The 23699-nt window shown below is 41.1% G+C and overlaps 1 protein-coding gene across 6 annotated transcripts in view; it reads left to right on the top strand.

Moving 5' to 3' along the window:
- The window catches only part of Egfr (epidermal growth factor receptor), a 176721-nt gene that overhangs the window by 127591 nt on the left and 25431 nt on the right, over positions 1-23699 (top strand). For 4 of the 6 annotated variants that reach the window (XM_074065529.1, XM_020175295.2, XM_020175294.2 and 1 more), the window contains 15 exons: positions 1161-1229; positions 2174-2292; positions 3514-3655; positions 5346-5462; positions 5919-6045; positions 6138-6211; positions 7006-7096; positions 9978-10177; positions 11063-11195; positions 12931-13021; positions 14027-14184; positions 18120-18158; positions 20724-20865; positions 22056-22178; positions 22769-22867. In XM_074065529.1, the coding sequence (XP_073921630.1) occupies positions 1161-1229; positions 2174-2292; positions 3514-3655; positions 5346-5462; positions 5919-6045; positions 6138-6211; positions 7006-7096; positions 9978-10177; positions 11063-11195; positions 12931-13021; positions 14027-14184; positions 18120-18158; positions 20724-20865; positions 22056-22178; positions 22769-22867 (1724 nt within the window). The remainder of the gene's footprint in view (positions 1-1160; positions 1230-2173; positions 2293-3513; positions 3656-5345; positions 5463-5918; positions 6046-6137; positions 6212-7005; positions 7097-9977; positions 10178-11062; positions 11196-12930; positions 13022-14026; positions 14185-18119; positions 18159-20723; positions 20866-22055; positions 22179-22768; positions 22868-23699) is intronic. The other 2 variants (XM_074065528.1, XM_074065527.1) reach the window with 1 other exon arrangement.

Here is a 23699-nt window from a genome sequence, read left to right as displayed (position 1 = left end):
GTCAGCTCTTCATTTGATACCTAAATTTCTCAGTGACTAAAATTTTTCTGACTACCACAGACTTTGAGGCACTTTCTAACTGTGTTAGGGTATGATACACTCATAGTAAAATATCTGCATGGGGCTGAGGACATACCTCAGATGTGAACACTGGTCTAGCACTGGTGAAGCCCCAGGTTAGATCCTCAGCACTGCAAAAACCAAAGCAAACAAACAAACCAAAAAACTGCACATCTGATTTCCTTTTAGCAAATTTAGTGGTCAGCCTATTCTCTCTCTATAGATCTTCAGATCTCTCAGTGTACATAAAAGCAAAACATGACTATGGAGATTAAAAATCTTTGTAGGTGTAACTTGTAATTGACCAAATATAAAAATTGCAAAAATTACCAATTGCACAGATTTCCAGACTGTAGCTTACAGATTATATGTTAAGATTTTATGTATGCATGTATGTATGTATGTATGTATTCATTTATTTATTTGAGACAGGGGCTTACTATGTAGCCTTAGCTGGTCTGAAAACTCACTATATAGCCCAGGCAGACCTTGAGTGCTGCCTCATGCCTCACCCTCCTTCAGCCTCTTGAGTGCAGGTGTGTGTTACCACTCCTGGCTTTAGATAAGGTTCTAAGTAATTGATAAAGTGATATACACTATTAACGTGTTCACTCTCTGTGCATCATTCTGTGCTTCTCCTTGCCTTTTTATTTATAGGTCTTGATTTAGCTTCAGACTGGGAGGTAGTACCTTCACCTGAGGGCCTAACCAGATTAGATACCTCAAAACTGTTATGGAAGATGCCAGAAAATTCTCCAAGCTTAAGAATATTAGAACTCTGGGACCTCGAGTTCATTTAAATCTCCATTTACTTGCCTGTGATAAGTCAATAATTCCTATCTGCCTCAGTTTCCACATTTGAAATATAAATGAAAGCAATGCATGGCTCATCTTTATTATTATTATTATTGTTATCATTATTGCTATAGAAATGTTTTAAGTCATCCTACAAATCAACTGAAAATAAGAAATTTTAGGGTTTTTTTTTTTTTTTCCCATAACTAGAACATTAATCAGGACCTGGGAAAAGGTATCATCAGTTTTTTGTCATTCATTCAGTTTGCTGAGATGTGAATTTAACTACCAGATTTATATTTCAGGCCAGAAGTGTGATCCAAGCTGTCCCAATGGAAGCTGCTGGGGTGCAGGAGAAGAAAACTGCCAGACACGTAAGTCGTTGAAGTCTATGTGTGTCTACCTCCTTCTGTGAGCAGAATGCAGGTCACTGTGACTATTCCTGAACTGGGTACAGGTGGTTGGATTTTCAATAGTACTGGGATTTGAACTCAGGGCCTCATGCTTGCTAGGTAGGTGCCTTACCACTTGAGCCACTCTGCCAGCTAGTGGTTGGATTTTCTCCCCTAGAAAACTGCAAATGCTGTCTTGAGTATGGTGCCAGCTATCAGTTATTTTTTAAATGGCAATTAATCTAGTGTGGGCTGTTTGGGCCACATTAGCCTGCCATAAATAAGAAAAAGGTAGCCACCTGCACCCAGACACTTCTTCAGGATAATTTGTGTATCACCTTATCCCAGGAATATAAGACTCACCCTTGTTGACTTTTTCATCACCTTTTGTCTGGGTACCTACTTACACAAAAGTTTGCACAGTGTCTCTCAGAGGGCTTTTGTATTACTCCTTCTTTAAGAAACAGAGTTTAATTTATCTAAGCATGGTTGCTGACTCCCATGCTCAGTAGTCAAGGAATCTGCAGACATGTCAGCTTCAAAACTGACCAAATATACTTAGTTTAATTGTGATGTGGCTGTTGCATCTCTTTAAATAAACACTACCTCCTCTCAGGTGCTCTTGGTATTTGTGTGTGCTTTCTGTACCACCAAAACTAATAATGTCTGATTACGAAGAATACGTGGATGTTTGGACGTGGCATAATTGGTACTCCTAAGTAGTTAAATAATGGAAAAAAAGATACCATCAGGTATCTTTTCAGTTTGGCTGAATGGGAGTGTCTAGGAACTTAAGCCACAGAATCAGTAAAAATCCATCATTTCTCCCACTTTTTCCTCTACTGTTTGCAAGTGTTCCATATCCCTGGAAGGATCTGCCATTCTCCCCTCCATTCACCATACTGATGATCTTTCTTCTTTTTCAGTCACCAAAATCATCTGTGCCCAGCAGTGTTCACGGCGCTGCCGTGGCAAGTCCCCCAGTGACTGCTGCCACAACCAGTGTGCTGCTGGCTGCACGGGGCCACGGGAGAGCGACTGCCTGGTGAGACCCAGATTTGGAGTCACAGTGCAGCCACCATGCACTTGCCTCCCCCAATCATACAGGGATTTTCTGTGGGACACATTTGTTGATTCACATTAGTGGCAGGAGATACTCCACTTTACTTGCTGACAAAGTGTCTGTTATTATCCTGCCTATACTTTGAACAAATTATATGACCTGTGTATGCCTCCAATTCCTTATCTCTTATGTGGTCTGAATGGCTTAATGCAAATGGCATCATCACCAGGACCTGGGCACAGAATATTGTTGCCAACAACAGTAGCATCACGCTGTTCATTTTTTTCACTTAATTCTGTTGCATATCTACAGTTGATGCTGTAAGATCCCCTAAGAAACCCATCCACAGCTGCACAGATCTTTGATGGTATGACACTTGGGTCTCTGACCCTAATCCCTCTCTTCTTTGCACTACAGCTCTAATGCCTTGGGCTGCTCCCTATCCCCAAAAGGTCTTTACCCCTTGCCCTTTTGTCCCTGTCACTGCAGAAAACTCTAATAGAAGCTTTGTTGCCCCCAAGGGCAGTGGGTACCACATGATGGTTGCAGGTGGGGGCATCTCAGAAGCCTGCAGACACCAGAGCTGGTGGATAGACAGCTAGTGTCAGCACAAAATGTGCCAAGGCCCTCTCTGGCTCTGGAACATTCTGTGGTTTCAAGAAAGGGACATTTCTAAAGTCCAGGGGCTGAACCCAGCAGCAGGGATTTTGACTTGGTTGGTCTGGGCTGATTCTCATGAGCAGCTCGAGGGAAGACTGTATGTATGGTTCTTAGGAAGAGCCACCTCTGTATTTGGCCTGACTATTTCTGCATGACACCCTTCCTAGTCAAGTTTTCCTGCAATTTTATAATAAATTCTGAAATTTATTCTCAAGTGTTCTTTATAAAGGAAACCCAATATCCATTGAGTCTTAAAATAATGGCACTCCATAGGTGGGACCCCCTTCATTTTTTGCAAATCAGTAGGCATGTATTTTTCTCTAACCATAAACCAGAAGAACAAACACTTTCAGAGACAGATCTTTCTGACTGTACTGAAAACACTTTGCTAGATCGTCCAACTCTGATTGAACACCTGAGTGTTAAGAACTGCATGCTGAGCTTCTGAGCCTTTCTATCCTGAAATCAACATGGCTTCATTCCTTTGGTTGCCAAGCTTCAGTCCTTGCACCTTGACTAGTCATGTTGTCTCTTCTGCAACAGGTCTGCCACAAGTTCCGAGATGAAGCCACGTGCAAGGACACCTGCCCACCACTCATGCTGTACAACCCTACCACGTACCAGATGGATGTCAACCCTGAGGGGAAGTACAGCTTTGGTGCCACTTGTGTGAAAAAATGCCCACGTGAGTTCTCCACATGGAAACCCTTCGACTTGTCAGATGTCCATGTCTTCTTTGGTGCTTTTCTAAAGTTCTGGAGTCCCCTGTCTTGGGAAGTATTTAGATCAATGTGCTTACCTTGCTGTCAAGCAGGTGTTGCCTGTCCAGACATGGAGGTGACAGGCCAGTTTACTGCCATGGGGCAGTAAGGCCATTGCTACCTCCACCATGGCAGCCTCCTCTGTTCATGGGACAGCATCATTTTTGGTCCTCAGAGTCACTCATGAACTGGCTGCATAACGTGAAAGACACCTGTTGCTCCACCCACAAAACTCAGGAACAACTGCAGTAGGCCAGAGTGTTCTATTGTCTGATTGGCACACAACCACAACTCTTTGCTGTTTGACTCTTATACCAAGCAGGCATTTAACAGACTTAAATGAGAGAGGATAGCAGATCTGCCTTCTTTATTTGATTTTTTTTTTTTTTTGGCTGTGCTGGGGTTTGAACTCAGGGCCTCACACCTGCCAGACAAGCACTCTACCACTTGAGTCACTCTACCAGCCCTCAGATCTGCCTTCTTGATGGGTGAAAATTCTGGTGAAAGTTGTGCCTTATATGAGGAAATTTTGTTTTTGTTTTATTTTAATTATTTGGGGTTGAGTTTCACTTATTTATATTTGAATCCTCCTGGTAGGTAAAGGGAAGTTGCGATGTGGATTGTTTCTGAACAGAGAAAGTGAAGTGATGTCTAACTAAAGAGTCTTAGAAACCAATCTTGACTTCAGAAGGGAGATTAAGAAAAAAATTATAAAAGAACAATTATGAGGGACAGATTTTGCCCTGTGTATTTGGTATGGATAAAAAATTTAAAACTCTGTACAGAAAAATAACACACAAATGGAATAAACCATTGTAAGGTAAATGGCAAACTACAATAAAAACATGCCACAATTATGACACAGACTGTATCTTTGTGACAGAGCTCAATAGGTAGACCTTTCAGCTCCACACAAAACACTCAGAACCTAAGATGACAGAAGCATACAATTCACAGCAGGAGAACTGCTAACATCCAGTGAATACTTAGGAAGACCCATTGGGGAACTGGAAAGAGGAACATAAGGAGTTTCAGAAACATAATGTAGACAGACATAAACATTAACCCAAGTAGATTACCCAAGTGTGAGGGGAGGCTGAGGATGGGACCGAGGTGCCTGGCTGGGCTGCAGAACCAGCTGGTCCTGCAACTGTTCTGCGCATAGACATATGTCCTCATCAGAAAGGACCATGGAGGGGCAGAGCCAGACATCAACTGCAGAATGAAATGGAGCCTCAAATGTAGCTACTTCAGAGGGAGAGTGGTTCTCACCTGGTTAATTAATACTAAACTTTAACTGTAAACCCTGAAGACAAATCCTGTAGAGAAAACTGAGCTTCAAAGAGGTGCTATAAGCTTAGGGGCATGAGAGGTGTTTTCTGCCCCCCGCAGCTATTGTCTGTCTGGGATGAAATATGTCTGTTTCCCTATGTTACCATCTTGAAAGCCATTAAACTCTTCAACTTGATTATTTTCCATTTGTAACCTTTCATGCAACCAAAGGATTAGGGACCCTTTTCATCAGTCTTTTAGACCAGGTCATGAGGATGTTTGTGGGAGGCCAGGAGCACCTGCCACAGCTTCCTCACCTTCTTTTCATTGCCTCATCCTCAGGGAACTATGTGGTGACAGATCATGGCTCCTGTGTCCGGGCCTGTGGTCCTGACAACTACGAGGTGGAGGAAGATGGCGTCCGCAAGTGCAAAAAGTGTGATGGGCCCTGTCGCAAAGGTAGGGAACCTGCAGGTGTGTGCAGGCTTCTTCCCCAACCCTGAAGCTGTGCTCTATGCTCACCTCCAAGTAAACACATCTTACTCTTCTAATAAAAAGACATGTTTGTTGCTTCTTTAAAATTGAAGATAAAGCTGAAAAGCCAGGTTTGGGCTATAGAAGGGCAGGGCAGGTTTGGCTGGGGGAGTTCTCTGTTTAGAGCCAGGCACAGAGGTAGCACCTGTAGCACAGGTAGACAGACAGCCCTGGACAGAGAGGGGACAGGCAAGCATGTTGGGAGCAGCCTGAGTGGGAAATGAGAAAAACCAAGGCCATAGGTTCTGGTACCTAGGGGCTCTCCTTTGGTGTTTGTGGGGTGAATGAATGATGGCATGGGGTAGGGTCCTCCTTCTGCCTTTGGAGCCACAGCATTCTTAAGTCAACAAATATGAATGGAACAAACATCTCTCTTAACAGTTTGTAACGGAATAGGAATTGGTGAATTTAAAGATACACTCTCCATAAATGCTACAAATATCAAACACTTCAAAAATTGCACTGCCATCAGTGGAGACCTTCATATCCTGCCGGTAGCGTTTAGGGGGTAAGTGACAGTTGCTTGTGCAGAGAGCAGTGAAGTCTGCTTTTTTAATAGAAGAGACTAGTGATCAATAATTATTCTGCTGTTTGTTTCAGTGACTCCTTCACACATACTCCTCCTCTAGATCCAAAGGAACTGGATATTCTAAAAACCGTAAAGGAAATAACAGGTTTGTACTGAGGTCTCCAGTAGCATAAATGGGAAATCAGTTTTATAATGAGAATCTTGGACATATTTCCTTCTCCCTTGGCATAAAAATATTACTTTTGAAATTCCACTATTAATGATTAATTCTTTTATACTTTTCAAAAATGCGATTTCCCTTGTGTGCAAGGGGTGAGCACTTTAAGCCAAGGCTGGGGCCCTGGCAACTCCAGTGGATAGAGGGAGTGGAAGGGTAAGAAGATGAGGGGTGTGAGGGCAGAGAGCTCAGGCCTCATAAACTAGACTTCAAACTATCTTTTGGCTGTTGACAGGCTTTGAGTCCATGACTATTACCTGAGCTCCACTTTCTTCATTTCCAGAAAGGAATAATGAAAACTGAATAACAAGGTTTATTTTAGGATTGGAATTAAATAAGGAAAATATTTAAAAGTCTTTGTCTATAATAAGGGCTCAATAATTGGCAGATCTAATCAGAACAGAAGAACAGAAGGGTGATCAGACTTGGAGCCCCACGAGGCTATCAGGGCACCACATATAGGCAGCCCTTGGATGGGAGCTGAGCTGTGTGGGAAGTGCAGCCAATGATGTGAAGTACCACAGGAAGGGCAAGATGCCAATTTCAACCATTTGCCTTGACTTGAATATTCACATACTCATACATCCTCAAAAGACGATAAAAAGAATCCAATCCACAATTCCTGTCCATATGGCAATCTCATAAGAATCTTAAATAATGTTTCATACAAAAAAAAGAAGTTCCTAGGTGCTGTGTGTCTGAGCTTTCCTTCTGCCTTCCAGGGTTTTTGCTGATCCAGGCTTGGCCTGAAAACAGGACTGACCTCCATGCTTTTGAGAACCTAGAAATCATCCGTGGCAGGACAAAGCAACAGTAAGTTGATGGCAGCTGAAGCCTGAATAGTTTTTTGTCTTTTTACTTGGAAATTAGACTTAAAGGAGAGTTGTCAAAATGGTACGGAGTTCCCATACATCCTTCAGCCAACCTCCCCTAAATTCCCATCTTACATGACCCAAACATGTATGCACGTTAGTAAATGTAAAAACAATAAAATAAAAGGAGAAAAGAAAAAAAAATACTGTTTCCCAAAACTAATCCCTAAAAGGACTATATATAGTACTGTAAAAATTCAGAATTGGTGTACCATACATATGAGTACCTTACACAAACTGTGTTGGCCGAACACATCTAACACTAAACAAACAGCTACTCTTGCTTTCCTGAAAGGTCCCTTCGCTCTGAGGGTTTCAGGAATACTGTCTTAAGATGCCCAAGGTTGAGACAGAGATGAGATTTATAGCAGTGGTTTTTGGATGATGGGTATGTAGCACTTGGTCTAACTGTAGTTACTGAAACAGATAAGGACCACTTATTTTTTCACATTTAAGTGCAATAATACCAGTCCCCAGTGTTGCACAGTGACCCTTGGTATAGGGAGTGATTATGAGAAGCCTATGAGAACTTGACATAAGCACAGTTGTGCTCTATGATCTACAGACTGAGTTTGGCACAGCCCCAGCTGCAGAAGGGGGCAAAGGCAAAATGCAGCACAGCTGCTCTCCTAAGTTGTTTATGTTCAGAGAAGTAGGGTCACAGGTTTCTCCTGTTACAATGTCACACCCCTCCTGGAGAACTGTTGCTCCACCTCCTTGTTTACCACTGAGTATAAAACACTCACTGAAGGAGGTATTGATTGATGGATTGGGGGAATTTTGATTGGCTGGCTGCGGGCTGCTTGTGAGGCTGACACTGCTGCTGCTGCTGCGGGCTGTTGTGTGTCTCCACCAAAGCAGATTTCTGCATCCAGAACTTTATATATAGGTGTTAGAAAAGCTAAGTCTAAGTGCAATTCTAAGGACTGAGACTTTAAGACTTTAATGCAGGTTTTAGATGCAGCTGCTGTTGTTTGTCTGTAAGTCTGAGCATTGATGCTTTAAGAGAGAACATGGGACAGTGCAAGTCTGAGGGCCAAGACTTTAAGAGAGAGTAAGGAAAACATGGGACAGTGTGAGTGTAAGGAAAGAGACTTTAAAGAATAGAAAAGAAGCAAGGTTTTAAACAATAGTAAAGAAGTAAAGCCCTAAAGAATAGAGAAAAGAAACAAAGTAAAAGAAGAGAATAATAGAGAAAAGAAGTAATGAAGCTGTTGTGCATCTCCATCCAAGCACCCAACACACCTGACCCCAACTTTCTGCATGTATGTCTTCTATCCTTTGTCCTTTCTGCATCTCCAGTCACCCTAAGTGTGGGTGAGAAACAAGAGCAGGAGAAAGTGCTCGAGACCTTGGTTCCAGGATGTGATTCCCCAAAACAGCAGGTTTGCCCTGCAAGGAAGATAAGACACCAGCCTGGCACCTGGGCATATGATGGGGGCAGACTCCCCATCAGTGGTGGTTGCAGGTCTCCTGAACAGAGATCCTCACTTCTCCTGAACCAGGGTATGGGGAAGACTGGAAGAGCAGCCAGGACAGAAGGAGAAGAGCAGCCAGGAGAAAAGAAGCCATCGGATTATACTTTAAACCTTTACCATTTAGCACCTTAATTATTAACTGTCTCTTCACTCAGCCCTGTCTCAACTGATTCATTCTCCATCCTGGTGTCAAATGCGTCTCCTACAAATGCAGATCTCTTTCCTGTGGTTTCTCATCAATCACAACCAACATCCAAAGTGCTCCCATAAGGGGCACAAGGCCTTCTGTACTCTGGCTTCATCCATCCTCCACAGACCCATCCCTTAGCTCTCCTCATCTGCACATTTATGGTCCAGCAGCAGCTGTGGCTGTCAGCACCCCTCAGCTCATTACTTCCTGCTCTTCCAGGTGGTTCAGGACGTCCTTCTCTTTCCTTTGAATAACTGTTATCCAGTCACAGTCACCAGACGAACACATATTGATCACCTTGCAGAGTCTTAACCTCAGTGTTGGGTAGAAGCACAGTGTTGCTGGCCTTGCTCTCTAGGTCTCACCACCTTAGGCATCATCACTGAAAGGAAGCTGCCTTTCCTGGCCATCCTTCCACAGAGCTGCTTAGGTGTCCCTGCCATTGGCTGCTGTGGTGCTTGCTCTGGTTGCATTTGTCTCTGGGTTCAAAGAATCCAAACAAAAGTTTCTTGAGAGTAGGAGACACGTATTTCACCTGCATAGAATTTGGCACATAATACAACAGTTTACATGACTGGGTGGATGGGTGGGTAAGTAGACCAGAAAACCTTCAGCCTTTGAAGTGCATTTGGATGTTTCAGATGCTAGCACATGTTCACTTCCAGGCCAAATAAAAATGTAGTAAATAGGTCCAGGCATGGCACTGCATGCCTGTGGTCCTAGCTCCTTGGGAGACAGAGGTAGGAGGGTTGCAGCTCGAAGCCATCCTGGGCAAAGATAGCACAGGATTCTATCCGAAAAACAAACTAAAATCAAAAGGATTAAGCATGTGGATCAAGTGGTAAAGTGCTTGCCTAGCAGGAGCGAGGCCTGAATTCAATCCCTAGTACAGAAAAAGAAAGTAAATAAAACAATGACATGAAGACATTGATTCAGCCCTGAGGTTAAAGATAATAGATGGCTTTTCCTTGGATAAGAGTTAGAAAACACTTGCGATTCCAAAAGTTGTAATACATACATCTTACCTTATTATTTGAGATCATTGGAGCCTAGCTTGTAGAAAATCTAAGTGGCACAGAAAAACAAAATAAAGTTTTTGAGATATGTCATTCTCATCCTTGTTCATGTTGTTATTTTTCTTCTCCCCAATTTAGTGGTCAGTTTTCTCTTGCGGTTGTTGGCCTGAACATAACATCCTTGGGATTGCGCTCCCTCAAGGAAATTAGTGACGGAGATGTGATCGTTTCAGCAAACCGAAATTTGTGCTATGCAAATACAATAAACTGGAAAAAACTATTTGGGACTTCCAGTCAGAAAACCAAGATTATAAACAACAGTGGTGAAAAAGACTGCAGTAAGTAGTCAATTTGCGTTTTGTTTGTGTAAATAGCTCCTGGAGTCATTTACTTTTTAGGTAGAATATTGAAGAGACCATACCCAAGCATTTTAATTTCTTTTTTTACAATCCTTAAGCAAATTAAAATGTATATATTCTTAATTGTGAAGTTAGCATGTGAAACTCATCAGAATTGCTTCCAGATCATTTCCATTTGATAGAATGAATATTCCCTGAGGTTTAGGCTACCAGTTATTTGTAATTGGAGACCTAAATTTAGCATGAATTATATTTCATTTTAGCTATAAATTGCTCCCTGCTCACTGCAGCCTCTGTGACTATAGCTAGGTACACATGCACACACATGCTTAGAAGAATGGGTAACAGTTCACATTAACATTCCTGCTCTGATTAGAGCCATAAGCAGACTTTTGAAGCTGGCTCGCACACTCATCCCTCTGGTGAGTCCCTGTTCATTGAAAGAATAGAGCTGAGTTCCAAAATGCTGGTGTTTCCCTTGCAGGATTTGAGAACTTGGCTAATTTACTTAATCTTCTTAGACTTTGCCTTTCTCATCCATAAAACTATAATGCTGATCCTCATACCACTAAAAAACCAAATAAAATTCCATATGTGTAGCTCTGCGCTTGGTGCCTAGTGACTATAGCCTTCACTGTGGTTTCTATCAGCTGTGGCATTTGTCATCAAAATGCCCCCGCCCCGCGGATCAGATTAGGTTACTCTGGACACCCCACAGGGAAGAAGAACCTTGGTGTCCTCCTCCCTTCAGACATCCCTGGCGCAGTCTGTACAGAGCACACAGCCCTTTGAAGGGTTCTTCCTCTTCTGCTTCCTCCAGTTCTTGCTCCATAACTTACCTTGTGACTTGCTGTGTTTTCTCAGAGGCCACAGGTCACGTCTGTAATCCCTTATGCTCGCCGGAGGGCTGCTGGGGTCCTGAGCCCAGGGATTGTGTCTCTTGTCGAAACGTCAGCCGGGGCAGAGAGTGTGTAGAGAAGTGCAACATCCTGGAGGGGTGAGATGCTGTTCTTTGAGCTCCTTGTCCAGATCAAAATTAAGTCAGAGGGCTGTTTTTATAGCTTTTCAGTTATTCAGTTATTTCTTTCATTTCCTTTGTGGTTGTTCAAATTTGTCCTCAATTTGGGTTATTTTGTTTTTCTTTTTTGGCAATATCACAATAGGAAGTAAAGAAAAAAATTTTCTTTACTTAATCCAGCCCAGTAATTTATCAAATCTCTTTTCCTGAAAATACCTTAAGATTTTCAACCTACACAAAGTTCCCAAGGCAGAACAGTCATAAATGGTTGAGAAAACCAAGAGCATGGGCATTTAGCTTTTACTTTGTAGTCCACTGTTCCTGGTGCTTAAAATGTATTAATAGAAAATATATTTCTGGATTAATTTTTGTTGTATATACTCCCACCATGCACCAAACATTGAACACTATAAATAACTTTAAATATAGTCAGGGACAAAGAAAGAAATAAGTCATATAATGTTTGTTGAATTTAATTACATTCAGTAAAAAACACAGTCTGTGGATAATCTGAGAATCTCATCATTGAAGTAAGGCTTTGAGTACCAATAATAATTTAAAAAGTTAATTGCAAGGTCAAATTGAAGGACAGAGAGAGACAAAGTATTTTTCTAATTTAAAGAAAAAGACAAAGTTTGTGATGGAGAAGTGCTATAGAAATTTCAGGGGACACTGGGAAATCTTACTTCCTTTTTAAATAGCAGGGTATGGACCATCTTGAATCCAGAAATATTCAGGAGAAATATCCTCCTATCAGCAGACCAAGTTCAATTCTGTAGGAATGAATCCTTTAGCTGATGGGATCAGAACAATTTGCTAGTTGATAGTGCTATTTCAAGTAAGGAGTGTTGATATAACCCTTTCTGCTGCAAATAAACTTTCATCTCACATTTTCACTTTTTAGTCCCTTAAGAGACATGGTAATTAGAATAACAGTATCAAGAGGCCCATGTCTTTGCAGAGAAACCTGATGTCCAGCAGCACACTTTGCAATACTGACCCTTAAAGCAGAGGGTGATCCAGAGACAAAGCCCAGAAAAATACCATTGAGTCAGATTTGGTTTAAATGACACTACGTGCCTAATGGAAGGACACATGGAACTCATTTTGGAATGTAAACACTTCTTGTAGTGAAGACCTATAGTTAATTACCTGGCAGATAATCAATCTTCATAACCATTTTGTTTTTTCAATCAAAAAACATATTCTTGCTCAATATTGATCTAAAATCTTGTGGAAGTTTAAAAATATTACGAGCAAAATTTTTCATAACTGTGTTCAGTACTTACTGTTTGGAGTACTAGCCATTGAGCAAGTTTGAGTATCCCCCCTTCCTTTTCCTATCCCTTAGTCTCAGTAACTTATCTCTTTCCAGCTTAATTTAAGTAACCACGAATCTGGTGTTAGAGAGATGGGACACCTCATAAAGATGTTTTACTTCCCTGGATTGTTTACCTAATACACAGAAACTATTCCTACAGAAAAATGTAGAGAAGATGTTCTGATTGTGAATGGAGCTTATGTGTTTGCTATCCAGGGAGAAGGTGGCCAGGCTTCCATTAGTGAAAACAGTATAATATTACAGAGTAGTACAAAATGTCCCAACCTTTTGACCTTCAACTAAAATGATTTTGAATTTTTTGATTTGTGTTATCTGAGCCAGTCACTGCTTCTTGGGGGATGGCATGACTAGTTCCCTTCTTCCTTTTCCCAGGGAGCCAAGGGAGTTTGTGGAGAACTCTGAATGCATCCAGTGCGATCCAGAATGTCTGCCCCAGGCCACGAACATCACCTGCACAGGCCGGGTAAGGCCTGTTATTCTGCCCCCACTTCCTGGGGAAAACCCTTCACAGAGGCAGGGCCACAGCAATGACCCAAGTCATCCCTAGCTGGGGAGGACAGCCCCCCAGCCCACCTCGCAGCAGAGGGGCGGGCAAGCTCTGTCAGCTGTGACAGATTGTGTTTGAGTGACATTACCTTAAACCACCTGTGGTCCTGTGCTATGCCCTTGCCATTCTTGTGGAGCACTGCCAACACGTTTCACTGGGACTGTTCCCTCATCACACTACAGAGCAACCTGTGCTGGACTTCTGACGCCATCAGCCGGTTTCCACCATTTCTGACACCTCCATCATTGCCTTCTCAAATTTGTGTTTAATACTCAATTTAAGTTAGTTGAAGAATTTTTAAAATAAGATTATAAATATACATATAGACCAATCAAGATGGCTTTGACAAGGAAAGATGCCCTTAATATATTATGTAAAATGCATTAAGTATAGAGTTTCTTTTATGTCTGTGTAAATTATGTGCATTTATTTTCCTTCTTTTAACATTTTCATTTCCTTTATAAAACTTTAGTAATTAAATTGGAGGAAAGGAGTCTCTGAGAATCTAAAGAATAACAAAATGATAACAACCATGCATCATTTCTATTTTTTTTTAGTGAAAGTGATTGTAAAGTTTATTAGGAAAGGAATTCACTTTCAATAGACTGAAAGCTTCACCTTTAAAGAGAGATTGAAAATGACCACATCATTTCTTTATTAATGAATTATATCATTTAAATCAGTTTACTTTTTATATCTGATTACAGAGTTAACAGAAATTGCATCTGAATCGGGAAGACTGCATATTAAGCTATTTGCACTGGTCATATCAAGCAATAATAATCACAGAACTTGTCTTATACTTTAGGAACTTTTGTATTATTTGCCATTTTTCTTACACAAAATATATGAAATAAAAAGTTGCTTCTATTTTGAAAAAGGAAGAGGCATTCATAAATATTTTTATGTTCTTTGGTACAGGGACCAGACAACTGTATAAAGTGTGCCCACTACATTGATGGCCCTCACTGTGTCAAGACCTGTCCAGCTGGAATCATGGGGGAGAACAATACCCTGGTCTGGAAGTATGCAGACACCAACCATGTCTGCCACCTCTGCCATCCAAACTGCACCTACGGGTGAGTGGAGGCTCCAGTGCTTGCAACGGAAAATACAAAAGCACAAACTGATTCCTAACTTGCATGTTCATATGATGCAAATGTCTCCCAAATTTCCAGACAGCAGATTACATTCTAAGGTGTTTTGTCCCCATGGCCAAGTGGAAACAGAAAAATGCTTGTGGGCAGGTCTCAGTGTAGGTAGGAATAGCCCTCTGCCTCTCAGGTGATTTATCATAGCATGACTCTGTTCCTCAGTGCTGCCTGTCCAGACAGGAGACAGCAAGTGATAGGTAGAAAGAGGGCACAGGTCCCACCAAGCTGCCATCTTGGCTTCTTTCTAGGTTACTAGGTTAGGATGAAGATTGACTCTGTGTGTGTGTGTGTGTGTGTGTGTGTGTGTGTTGTAATTAGTAAAAGGTAACATTGCCTGGGATATTAACAATGCTCTTTTTTAGCTAGTTGATCATTAAACTATTACTTTGTGAGTTATTTTGACTTAAATTAGCAGAAGCACACTGATTATGCCTATCTTACTTATTGGAATAATAAATTTATCAATCAAACTGCATCACACCCAGCAATGAGAAAAGGAGTTGAGTTGTCATAAATACTATTTCACGTTTCCCTGTATTCCTTTAAGTCCTCACCCTTAGAACTAATTACTCTTTCTTTCTCTGGGTCTTGGCCTTGGACAAGTGTGTCTGTGCCTAACTGAGCTCATCTGTGTTTGGGGCAGTAACGGTGCACAGCTCACAGGATTAACTCGTGGTCATGAGTTAATATGTGTATTGCACTTAAAACAGTGCTGGGAACATAGTGAGCACTTGAGCAGTGAATGATAACACTGATGGTGGTGGTGGTAATGAGGTGGTAGTAACAATGGTGATGGTTGTGATGATGTGGCAATTACAATGGTGGTGAGGTGCTGTTTACAATGGTGAAGATTTACAATGGTGTTGGTGATGGTAGTGGTGATAGCAATATTGGTGGTGATGATGGTGATGGTAGCAATGGCAATAATTGTGACAGTTGTGATGATTAGTCAATTTTCTAAGAGGACAACTATATCATCTCCAAAAATGGTATCTGGATCTCTTTTCCAAAAGTTTCAACTTGTATCGTAAGGGCCAGAATTTCCAGGATAATTAATATCAGACACAATGATAATGGAAGTCACATTTTCAGATCTGATGGTGATGGTAATGGTTGTAATGGTTAAATATTAAAAACAGTATTTGCTACAAGTTGGAGGAGATACTAATTATCTTGTTAATAGTCATCTACATCTAGTTTTTAACTATTTTTAAAAATCTGGGATGGATTTTTATTTTTACCAAATACCTCTTTGATAGTGATTTAATATTTTCATACTTTCCCCATGCTGGTTACATTGGCCAATTTGTAAACTCCACAGAGCATGTTATATCCTATGGTGTGCTCATTTTCATATATTCTACATTTATGAGCAATTCTGGAGCAGATTTTCTACAACAGAATTATATGAACTATATAAATGTGTCTCTTTTCCCTGTTCTATCTTTTGGAAATAACTGCATATGTATGTCTCTGTGTTTATGAATGTATATTGCTGACCTTAGAAGGGATCTAGAAAGTCTTTGGGCAGTGGGAATTATCAGTATATTTATCTTGAATAAGAAACAATTTTCCAACTACAGAAGGGAATTTACTAAAAATTTAAATAATACATGTTAATGGTCATTTGTTCTAATATTTTTCTGTTTTCTTCCTAATTCTGAGCCTTTATGTTGGGAAAAGACCAAATAGTTTTATATAATCTTGCTATTACTACCTATATTTTCTCTCAAAGTCATTAACTACCTTGTAATTATATGATAAAAATAGATTTGACTTTAACATATGAAGAAATGTTGATGAGGATAAGAAAACCTGGTATTGTGCATTTATGATGTATATGACTTTATCTAATACATTGTCTCTCAGATTTCTCAGAAAAGAAGTATTTCTGTCCCCATTTTTGTGGGGAAAGAAGTACTTAATAGGGCTCATTAATCATCACAGCTCATGAACCAGTTGTGCCCCAGTCCAGACTATAGCTTAGGAACATGCCTAGTTCCAAGAGTCACAGGTTTGGCCATTCAAGGGCATGGGTAGGGACACTTGAAACACATTTTATTTATTTATTTTTAAATTTGTTTTTTAATTTTTATTGTTTTATTATTCATATGTGAATGCTTGGGTCATTTCTCCCCCCTGCCCCCACCCCCTCCCTTACCACCCACTCCGCCCCCTCCCTCTCCCCCCCACCCCCTCGATACCGGGCAGAAACTATTTTGCCCTTATTTCTAATTTTGTTGTAGAGAGAGTATAAGCAATAATAGGAAGGACCAAGGGTTTTTGCTAGTTGAGGTAAGGATAGCTATACAGGGAGTTGACTCACATTAATTTCCTGTGCATGTGATGAAACACATTTTAAATGGCACCACATTTTAAGGGCGAAATTGTCTCTGAAATTTTTATCCTGCTAAACTAATGTGAGAATTTGCCTATTTTGGTCATGTGTAATAAAATGTAGCTGCTATATAATTGTAATTATGTGTAAATTCCTTACAAGAAAAGAATAAAATGAGGGCAGAGAATACTTTTTTCTGATAGAATTAAATGATAACTTAATATGGCCTCTTTGACTTTGAACCAAAAGGCACTCTCAGTTTTCCTTTTATCCTCTTAATCTTGTGACACTTAAATCCTTCCCTCCTGCAGCATCTGTCTGTCACTGTCACTGTCCTTGTTGGTCATCTCGTCAACTGTGAACTGGTCTGACTTTCCCTCTGAGCTCACTCATCACGGCTTCATATTAATCCCTGCAGTTTCCCGAAGTTCCTTTCAGGGACTTCATGAAACTGCATCTAGTCCAAGCTGCAATTCCCATCCATCATCGTTAGCCACTGTGTTCCTAGTGTGTTTCACTCAGCAGTGTGAGTGTAGGCACAGTCAAAGCGTCAGGCATTGAAGTACAACGTGATGAGGAAGACTATTTTGAGGAACAGAGAATGTTTCCTCTCTGTCTTTGACTGTCTTAGTGTGCTTGGGAGATAATAGTCTAAAACAAAGAGGCTTTCCATGTGGATTCTACTGCCTGCAGATGCCTGTGTGGTTTCTGAATGAAGGCCCAAGAGCATTGCAGAAGCAAAACTGAATTATCTAACACCATGGAGATGTGGTAGAGCCAGATTCTCAAAATCAAGAAGAGTAAAATATAGACATCAGCACCAATTACTGAGACCCAAGAAATAGGGATAAAAATTCCAGTGACTGTGCTGGACGAGTCTAGAGCTTGCTTCTGATTCTCTGGGTCTATATGACTACAGACCATGGCCATCTCGCTGCCTCCTAGACTCATGTCTTCATTCAGCTGTCCCCTGCCTTTTCCTTTCAGCCACTCCCACTGTGTCCCCTGTCCAGTTTATTCCTTAGTTTATCAGGGCTTGTCTCTTCTCTTTCATCATGTCCATAACAATTCCCATCTCAGGAGCAGCCTCTGCTGCATTCCCTCACCACCAGATATCTGTTCAAAGCACGGACTTCCACTCCTTCATCGTGTGGCCCCCATATGTGTTGCTTCCCTTGGCTCCCTTGGCTCTCCTGTTTATCCTGACATGTAGAGCCAGCTATGAGACAAATATACCTGTGTTAAATTTCAGTGATGATCTGATTGCATAACTCAAGGCTAAAACAATCCCTGTCATGGGGTCACAGGCAGGTACTCAAAAGTATTTGCTGTACGAATTAACAAACGAATTAATGTGTAGTAAATAAATTAGTAACCACCACTCCCAACATTGAGATTCAGTGTGATTTTAATGATCTGAAAGTAACTTACCACACATTGCCTTATGAGTTAATTTAAAAATGGGAAAACAATGCAAAAGGAATGGAATGAGAAAAATGTGTTTCTCTTCCATTTCCTACAGGTGTGCTGGGCCAGGTCTTGAAGGCTGTGCAACAAGTGGGTAAGTGTCATAGCTTTGCGGCTAATGAGGCTAGTCTAATACAATCAAAAGCCTGCATTTCTGATTGTCCTCCACCCTTATCTGGTTTTTTAGTCTATTTTGGGCCAGCCTGGGGTCCCTGTAGAAACTAGCCTGCTGGTTCTACCCTTCTGTCCCAGGTGATGTTGGAGGATGTACCACGTTGTCTCTGTATACACACCTGTCTCTCACTTCTTTAGTTATACCACTTTTGCTTAGTCTTAGCTTCTCTTAACTTCCCTTCCTCTTTCCCCACTAGCTTGATTGGTCCTATCACAAACCTGTGTTCAAAAGTCCTTTCTGTTGGATGACAAAGCTCCAGCTTAGGAGAATTTTCTCTCTTTTCTTCCTTTTTGAAACACATTGCTCAGCAAAGGTAAATGGGCTTCCTTTGGTATTTTAATTCTGACCAGTTTCCATCATTGCCTGAAATCCTGCACCGAGAAGAGCAAAATTGTAAGTTCCTATTCAGATTCATCTGAATAGATGAATGGGAAGAGTAGCATCTAGTAAGTAATTGGGGAGATTATGTACAAAATACCAGCCAGGCACCAGTGGTTCACGCCTGTAGTTCTAGGTACTCAGGAGGCAGAGATCAGGAGGATCAAGGTTCGAAGCCAGCCCAGGCAAATAGTTTGTGAGACCCTAACTTGAAAAACCCTTCACAAAAAAACCAGGACTGGTAGAGTGGCTCAAGGTGAAGGCCCTGAGTTCAAGCTCCAGTACAGCAAAAAAAAAAACCCACCTATTTGCCATTTCTGTTGTCCCCAAACACCATCTGAACTCCCAGGGATATCCCCCTGCCACCAGATAACAATAAGGCAATTTCTCATTCATAGTATCTCCTTCCAACCCTATCTCTTCACTGAGCCTACACAGATGCTCAGCAGAACTTCCATCTTCATTCTACAGCCTCTGTGACCTAAGGTTTTCCATCACTTTCACGTTTGGTAGACAGTTTTATAATAGATACTCATTAATTTTTTCCTCCTCTTCTCAGTCTCTCTCTTTTACTACTGTGAATCATTCTCTGTAACAAATTGTTCTTCTATCTTCCAGTATTCCTTTTAAAATGGTGAAAATTCATTAATTCAAGCTGTATTCATTAGGCATTTAGTATATAACTCAGGAGATGACTTTTGTACTCCCTAAAAAGAAAAGAGTTTCAAACAACAGTTTTCATGAAGTACATTTGGCTCACTTTAAGGGGATATGCAAGTATTTTGGCACCTTATTATGTGCAAATGATTCTGCTAATTAATTTTTGCTATTCATTAACATTGTCCCTGAAAATAAGGAACTTTATTTTCAATTTACCAGGAACTCTAATGGGAAAGATACTTAAGAATAATAAGCCAGGCATTTTGCCTCAAGTCTGTAATCCTAGCTACTTGGGAAGCGGAGATTGAGATAATCAAGGTTTGAGGCCAGCCCAGGCAAAAAGTTTATGAGACTCCCCCCCCTTCCAATCTCAACCAATGGCTGCACAGGTGTGCACCTGTCATCCCCAGCAATGTAGGGAGCACAAGTAGGATGGTAGTCCAGGCCCTCCTGGGCATAAAGCAAGACCCTATCTCAAAACTAACCAACACAAAAAGGGCTATCAGAGTGACTTTAAGTGGGAGAGTGCCTGCCTAGCAAGCACAAAGCCCTGAGTTCAAATTCACATTACCACCAAAATAACAAAAAAATAAAATAACTTTCACCCCAGCACCAACAAAAAAGGAAAAAGAACTTTCTTTTTTTAAATTTAATTTTTATTATCATAGTATTGTTGTACTGAGAGTACCTTGTGACATTTATAAAAGTGCTTATGACATGATTTCAAATTTAAGATTACTAATATTATTACTTTGGATAGTTCTTTCTCTTGTGGGCTTGAAAGCCTGACTTCTGATTTTTTTCCCCTCTCTCTGAAATTAGACACGACCTTGGTGAGATGGAGGAGTGAATACACTCCTATATTTTGAGGCTGCATGATGATAACATTCACTCTAACAATGATGCTCTTTCTGTCTAATTGCTGTCACTTTATAACCTCGATCAAGGTCTTTCATAGGGCATTTCACACTGCCATGTGTCCCATTTTGAAAGCCAAGGACCCCTTGAAGGGTCAAGGTATTATTGGAGGATTCCTTCACCTAGCCTGGCCAAAAGACAAATACCTGACTACTGTTCTACATTGGTAAGGCATGCTCTTCAAAACAAGATGCAAATTCATAAAGAAAGCAGTATGGAGGTCTGAATCATTTTTTGAATATATTTTCTGAGTCAATATCTTAAAAAGTAATTATCATGTAGAGAGACCCAGTTAAGACATCAATTTTTAAAATTCAAAAAGGAGGTCTGTGTTGAGGAAAGATTAAAATGTTAGAAACATTACACTAGAACCATTAGTTGTCTTTTTGTTAGAAGCTACACAGTATCCCACATTCTGATACAATTTTAAATGATGTCAATGTGTCAACAAGATTCAAGAAATGTATGAAATACCAGTGAGGTCTACCAGCAAACCTTACCCTCCCTTGGCTCTCTACCTCATTCCAGGCCCAAGATCCCATCTATTGCCATTGGGATTGTGAGTGGCCTCTTCTTGCTGGTGGTTGTGGCTCTTGGAATCGGCCTTTTCATGAGAAGACGTCACATTGTCAGGAAACGCACACTGCGCCGTCTGCTGCAGGAGAGAGAGGTGAGTGGCAGGACCCTGACTGCCTTGGGGCGAGCAGCATCCTCAGGAGCCCCCACTTCTCCCAAGAGGAAAAAGGACCTTCCTTTGAAAACTTGGAACCTCCCATTTTGCATTTTCGATAGTTTTAGTCATTTTCATCACTATAACAAATACCTATGATAATTGACTTAAAAAGAAATAAAGTTTGTTTTGGCTCATAGTTATAGAGATTTCAGTCCAGAGCAGTTGGCCCCATTGTTTTGGGGCTGTGCCCAAAACATCATGGCAGGAGTATGTGGTAGAGCAAAATCACTTACCTCATGCCAGGATGTAAAAAGAGAGAAAAAAAAGGCAGGGGGAGGGTCTTATTCTCCCCTTCAATGGCATGATCCCAAATGACCTAAAGACACCCCACTAGGCCCCACCTCATAAAGGTTCCACCATCCTCCAGTGGCACCATCAACTAGGGACTAAGCCCTCAAAACATGGATCTTTGGAAGACACTTATTCAAATTATAGTAGATATATAATTACATTATTATGAATTATTTGTTATTACAGAAGAACCAGAAAAAAATCTCTGAATGTCCAGTAATACACAGTTAGTTACATTTTGGTATCTTCATGCAATGAAATGAACATGTTTCTAGGCTCACTCACCCAAAACCTTACAAAACTGAATGGAAGTGTAAGGGACAAGGACAGTTGTTGTGTGTATGCATAGGAGAACACTTTTGAAGAGGTAGCTGCTGAGATCCTGTGAGGACCCTGTGGTTGAAATTAAATGTTACTTTGGAAAATGCCACTGTCCATGTAACTGGCCATTCCTTTCTGAGCTATCCCTGTGATCGGTGGTGTTCTTCAGTGCTGTGGCCATTATCAGTGTGTCCAGCACTGTGGTAGATGGTTGTCCCTCAGAAACACAGTGTAACCCCACAGATGACCAAAATGACCATGGCATAAAATTTCTCTCACCATGGTTTTTCAATCTGGTTATTTGGCATGGAAACAGAAATGGAAATTGCCTTTATTGACTGTGGCTGTTCTGTGAAACAACACTTGCCTCAAAGAGTCTCTGTTTCTACTGTGTTTTATCAAATTCTTGAGAGACGTTGTCCATTGTGCCTTTTGAACAAACATGGGGAGTGCTTTGTAATAAAACAGAGCCACAAACTGTTAGCTACTAACACCCACCTCCTCCTCTTTCACAGCTCGTGGAGCCTCTTACACCCAGCGGAGAAGCTCCCAACCAAGCACTCCTGAGGATCTTAAAGGAAACAGAGTTCAGAAAAACCAAAGTGCTGGGCTCTGGAGCATTTGGCACCGTGTATAAGGTAGTGTCCCTGAAGACAGGTCAGCACCAGGACTTCCGGGAACCAGGGCTTGCCATGTCCCTCATGTTCTGCATGGGTGAACCAGAGTCCTCAGTGTGTCACAGATTTTCACCATCATCTGTCTACTCTTTATTTTGCTGAGGGCTTGGGAAATTCCAACATTTTTCCCACATTACTGAGAAAAAATAAGTAGTCCTGTTAGGCGAAAAGACTCACAGCTATGGAAGATGTTGTTGACCTTGGGTGAGAGGGGATAGGCCAGGGTGTAGACAGAAGTGAGGAAGACAGAAGTGAGGCTGACTTTCATTGCATTAAGCATTCTTTGCATTAATCTGTTTTTAAAGAGCCTCTTTGCTTAAAGTCTGATTTCAGTTAAACCTACACCCAGGACTAAATGATCCACACTGACTTTACACCTGGCACAAAGATAGCGTTTTAAAAATCTGAATAATTACTCTCATCAATGGAGCCTGCTCTCCAAATTGCTGCTGAGATGTTGACTCCTAATACCATTGACCTTACAGTGCAGAGCCCTGCTCTGATGTCCTTCACCCTTCAGAGCTAACGTCTGCCCTCTCTCTTCACCCCAGGGACTCTGGATTCCAGAAGGTGAGAAAGTTAAAATTCCTGTGGCTATCAAGGAACTTAGAGAAGCAACGTCTCCAAAAGCCAACAAGGAAATCCTGGATGTGAGTATTTGTGTGTTCTATAGCTATCCACAGGCCCTGTGCTGGAGAAGACACCTTCTCTGGCATCTGGCTTCATGTTGCTCTATTTCAGACTTTTTTCATCATCACATTCTAAGTGTTCTCTGTTCTGTATCTTTCTTACTTCTAGCTATAGAATGTACAACTGTCTCCTTTTTATGGAGAAGATTCACCTCTTCCATTCTATTATCTCTCCCCAAGGATGGAAGCTTTCAGTTACTGAGCATCTCCTGAGGCTGTACTTGACCCCAGTTCCTTTGCACACACCATTACAGTGAGTGTTCAGGACAAGCTTGTAGCACAAGTATTACGTTAAGTAGTTTTTGGAAGAGGAAACGGTGACATAAAGAAACTTACTCAGTTTTGTATGACTGAGGTAGGAGTGAAGCATATCATTATTTCTGATTCTGAAACTTGCATTCAATTTGCTCTGCTGAATTTTCTTGTCTTTGAAATGGCTTTTTAAAAAGGTGCCTATGATTAACAATGTGAAGCCCACTCTATAAACTCTTGTCCACTTTCTCCCAATATAATTTAAATGTTGTTATACAATGTTGACTGATTGTTACTTCTAGAGTCTTTGGATTGTTCCATGGGACTATTGCTATACCTTTTCTTTCCATTCTGTTGAGCTTTCTCCATCTTCTCTGGACGCCCCCTAGCCAGTGATAGGGCTGCACCCTATAAGGAAGAGACTGGCTCAAAGGGGGCATCCTGGAATTGAACAGAACCCACTTCAGTATTGGCCAGGCCTTGCTGTGAGCTATCTACATCTCATGTTCTTAACCTGAGACAGAACAAGTGAAAGACAGAT

This window comes from Castor canadensis, chromosome 2, assembly GCF_047511655.1.
Source record: "Castor canadensis chromosome 2, mCasCan1.hap1v2, whole genome shotgun sequence".
NCBI classification, from domain to species: domain Eukaryota; kingdom Metazoa; phylum Chordata; class Mammalia; order Rodentia; family Castoridae; genus Castor; species Castor canadensis.
This window is presented reverse-complemented; position numbering and strand designations above follow the sequence as displayed.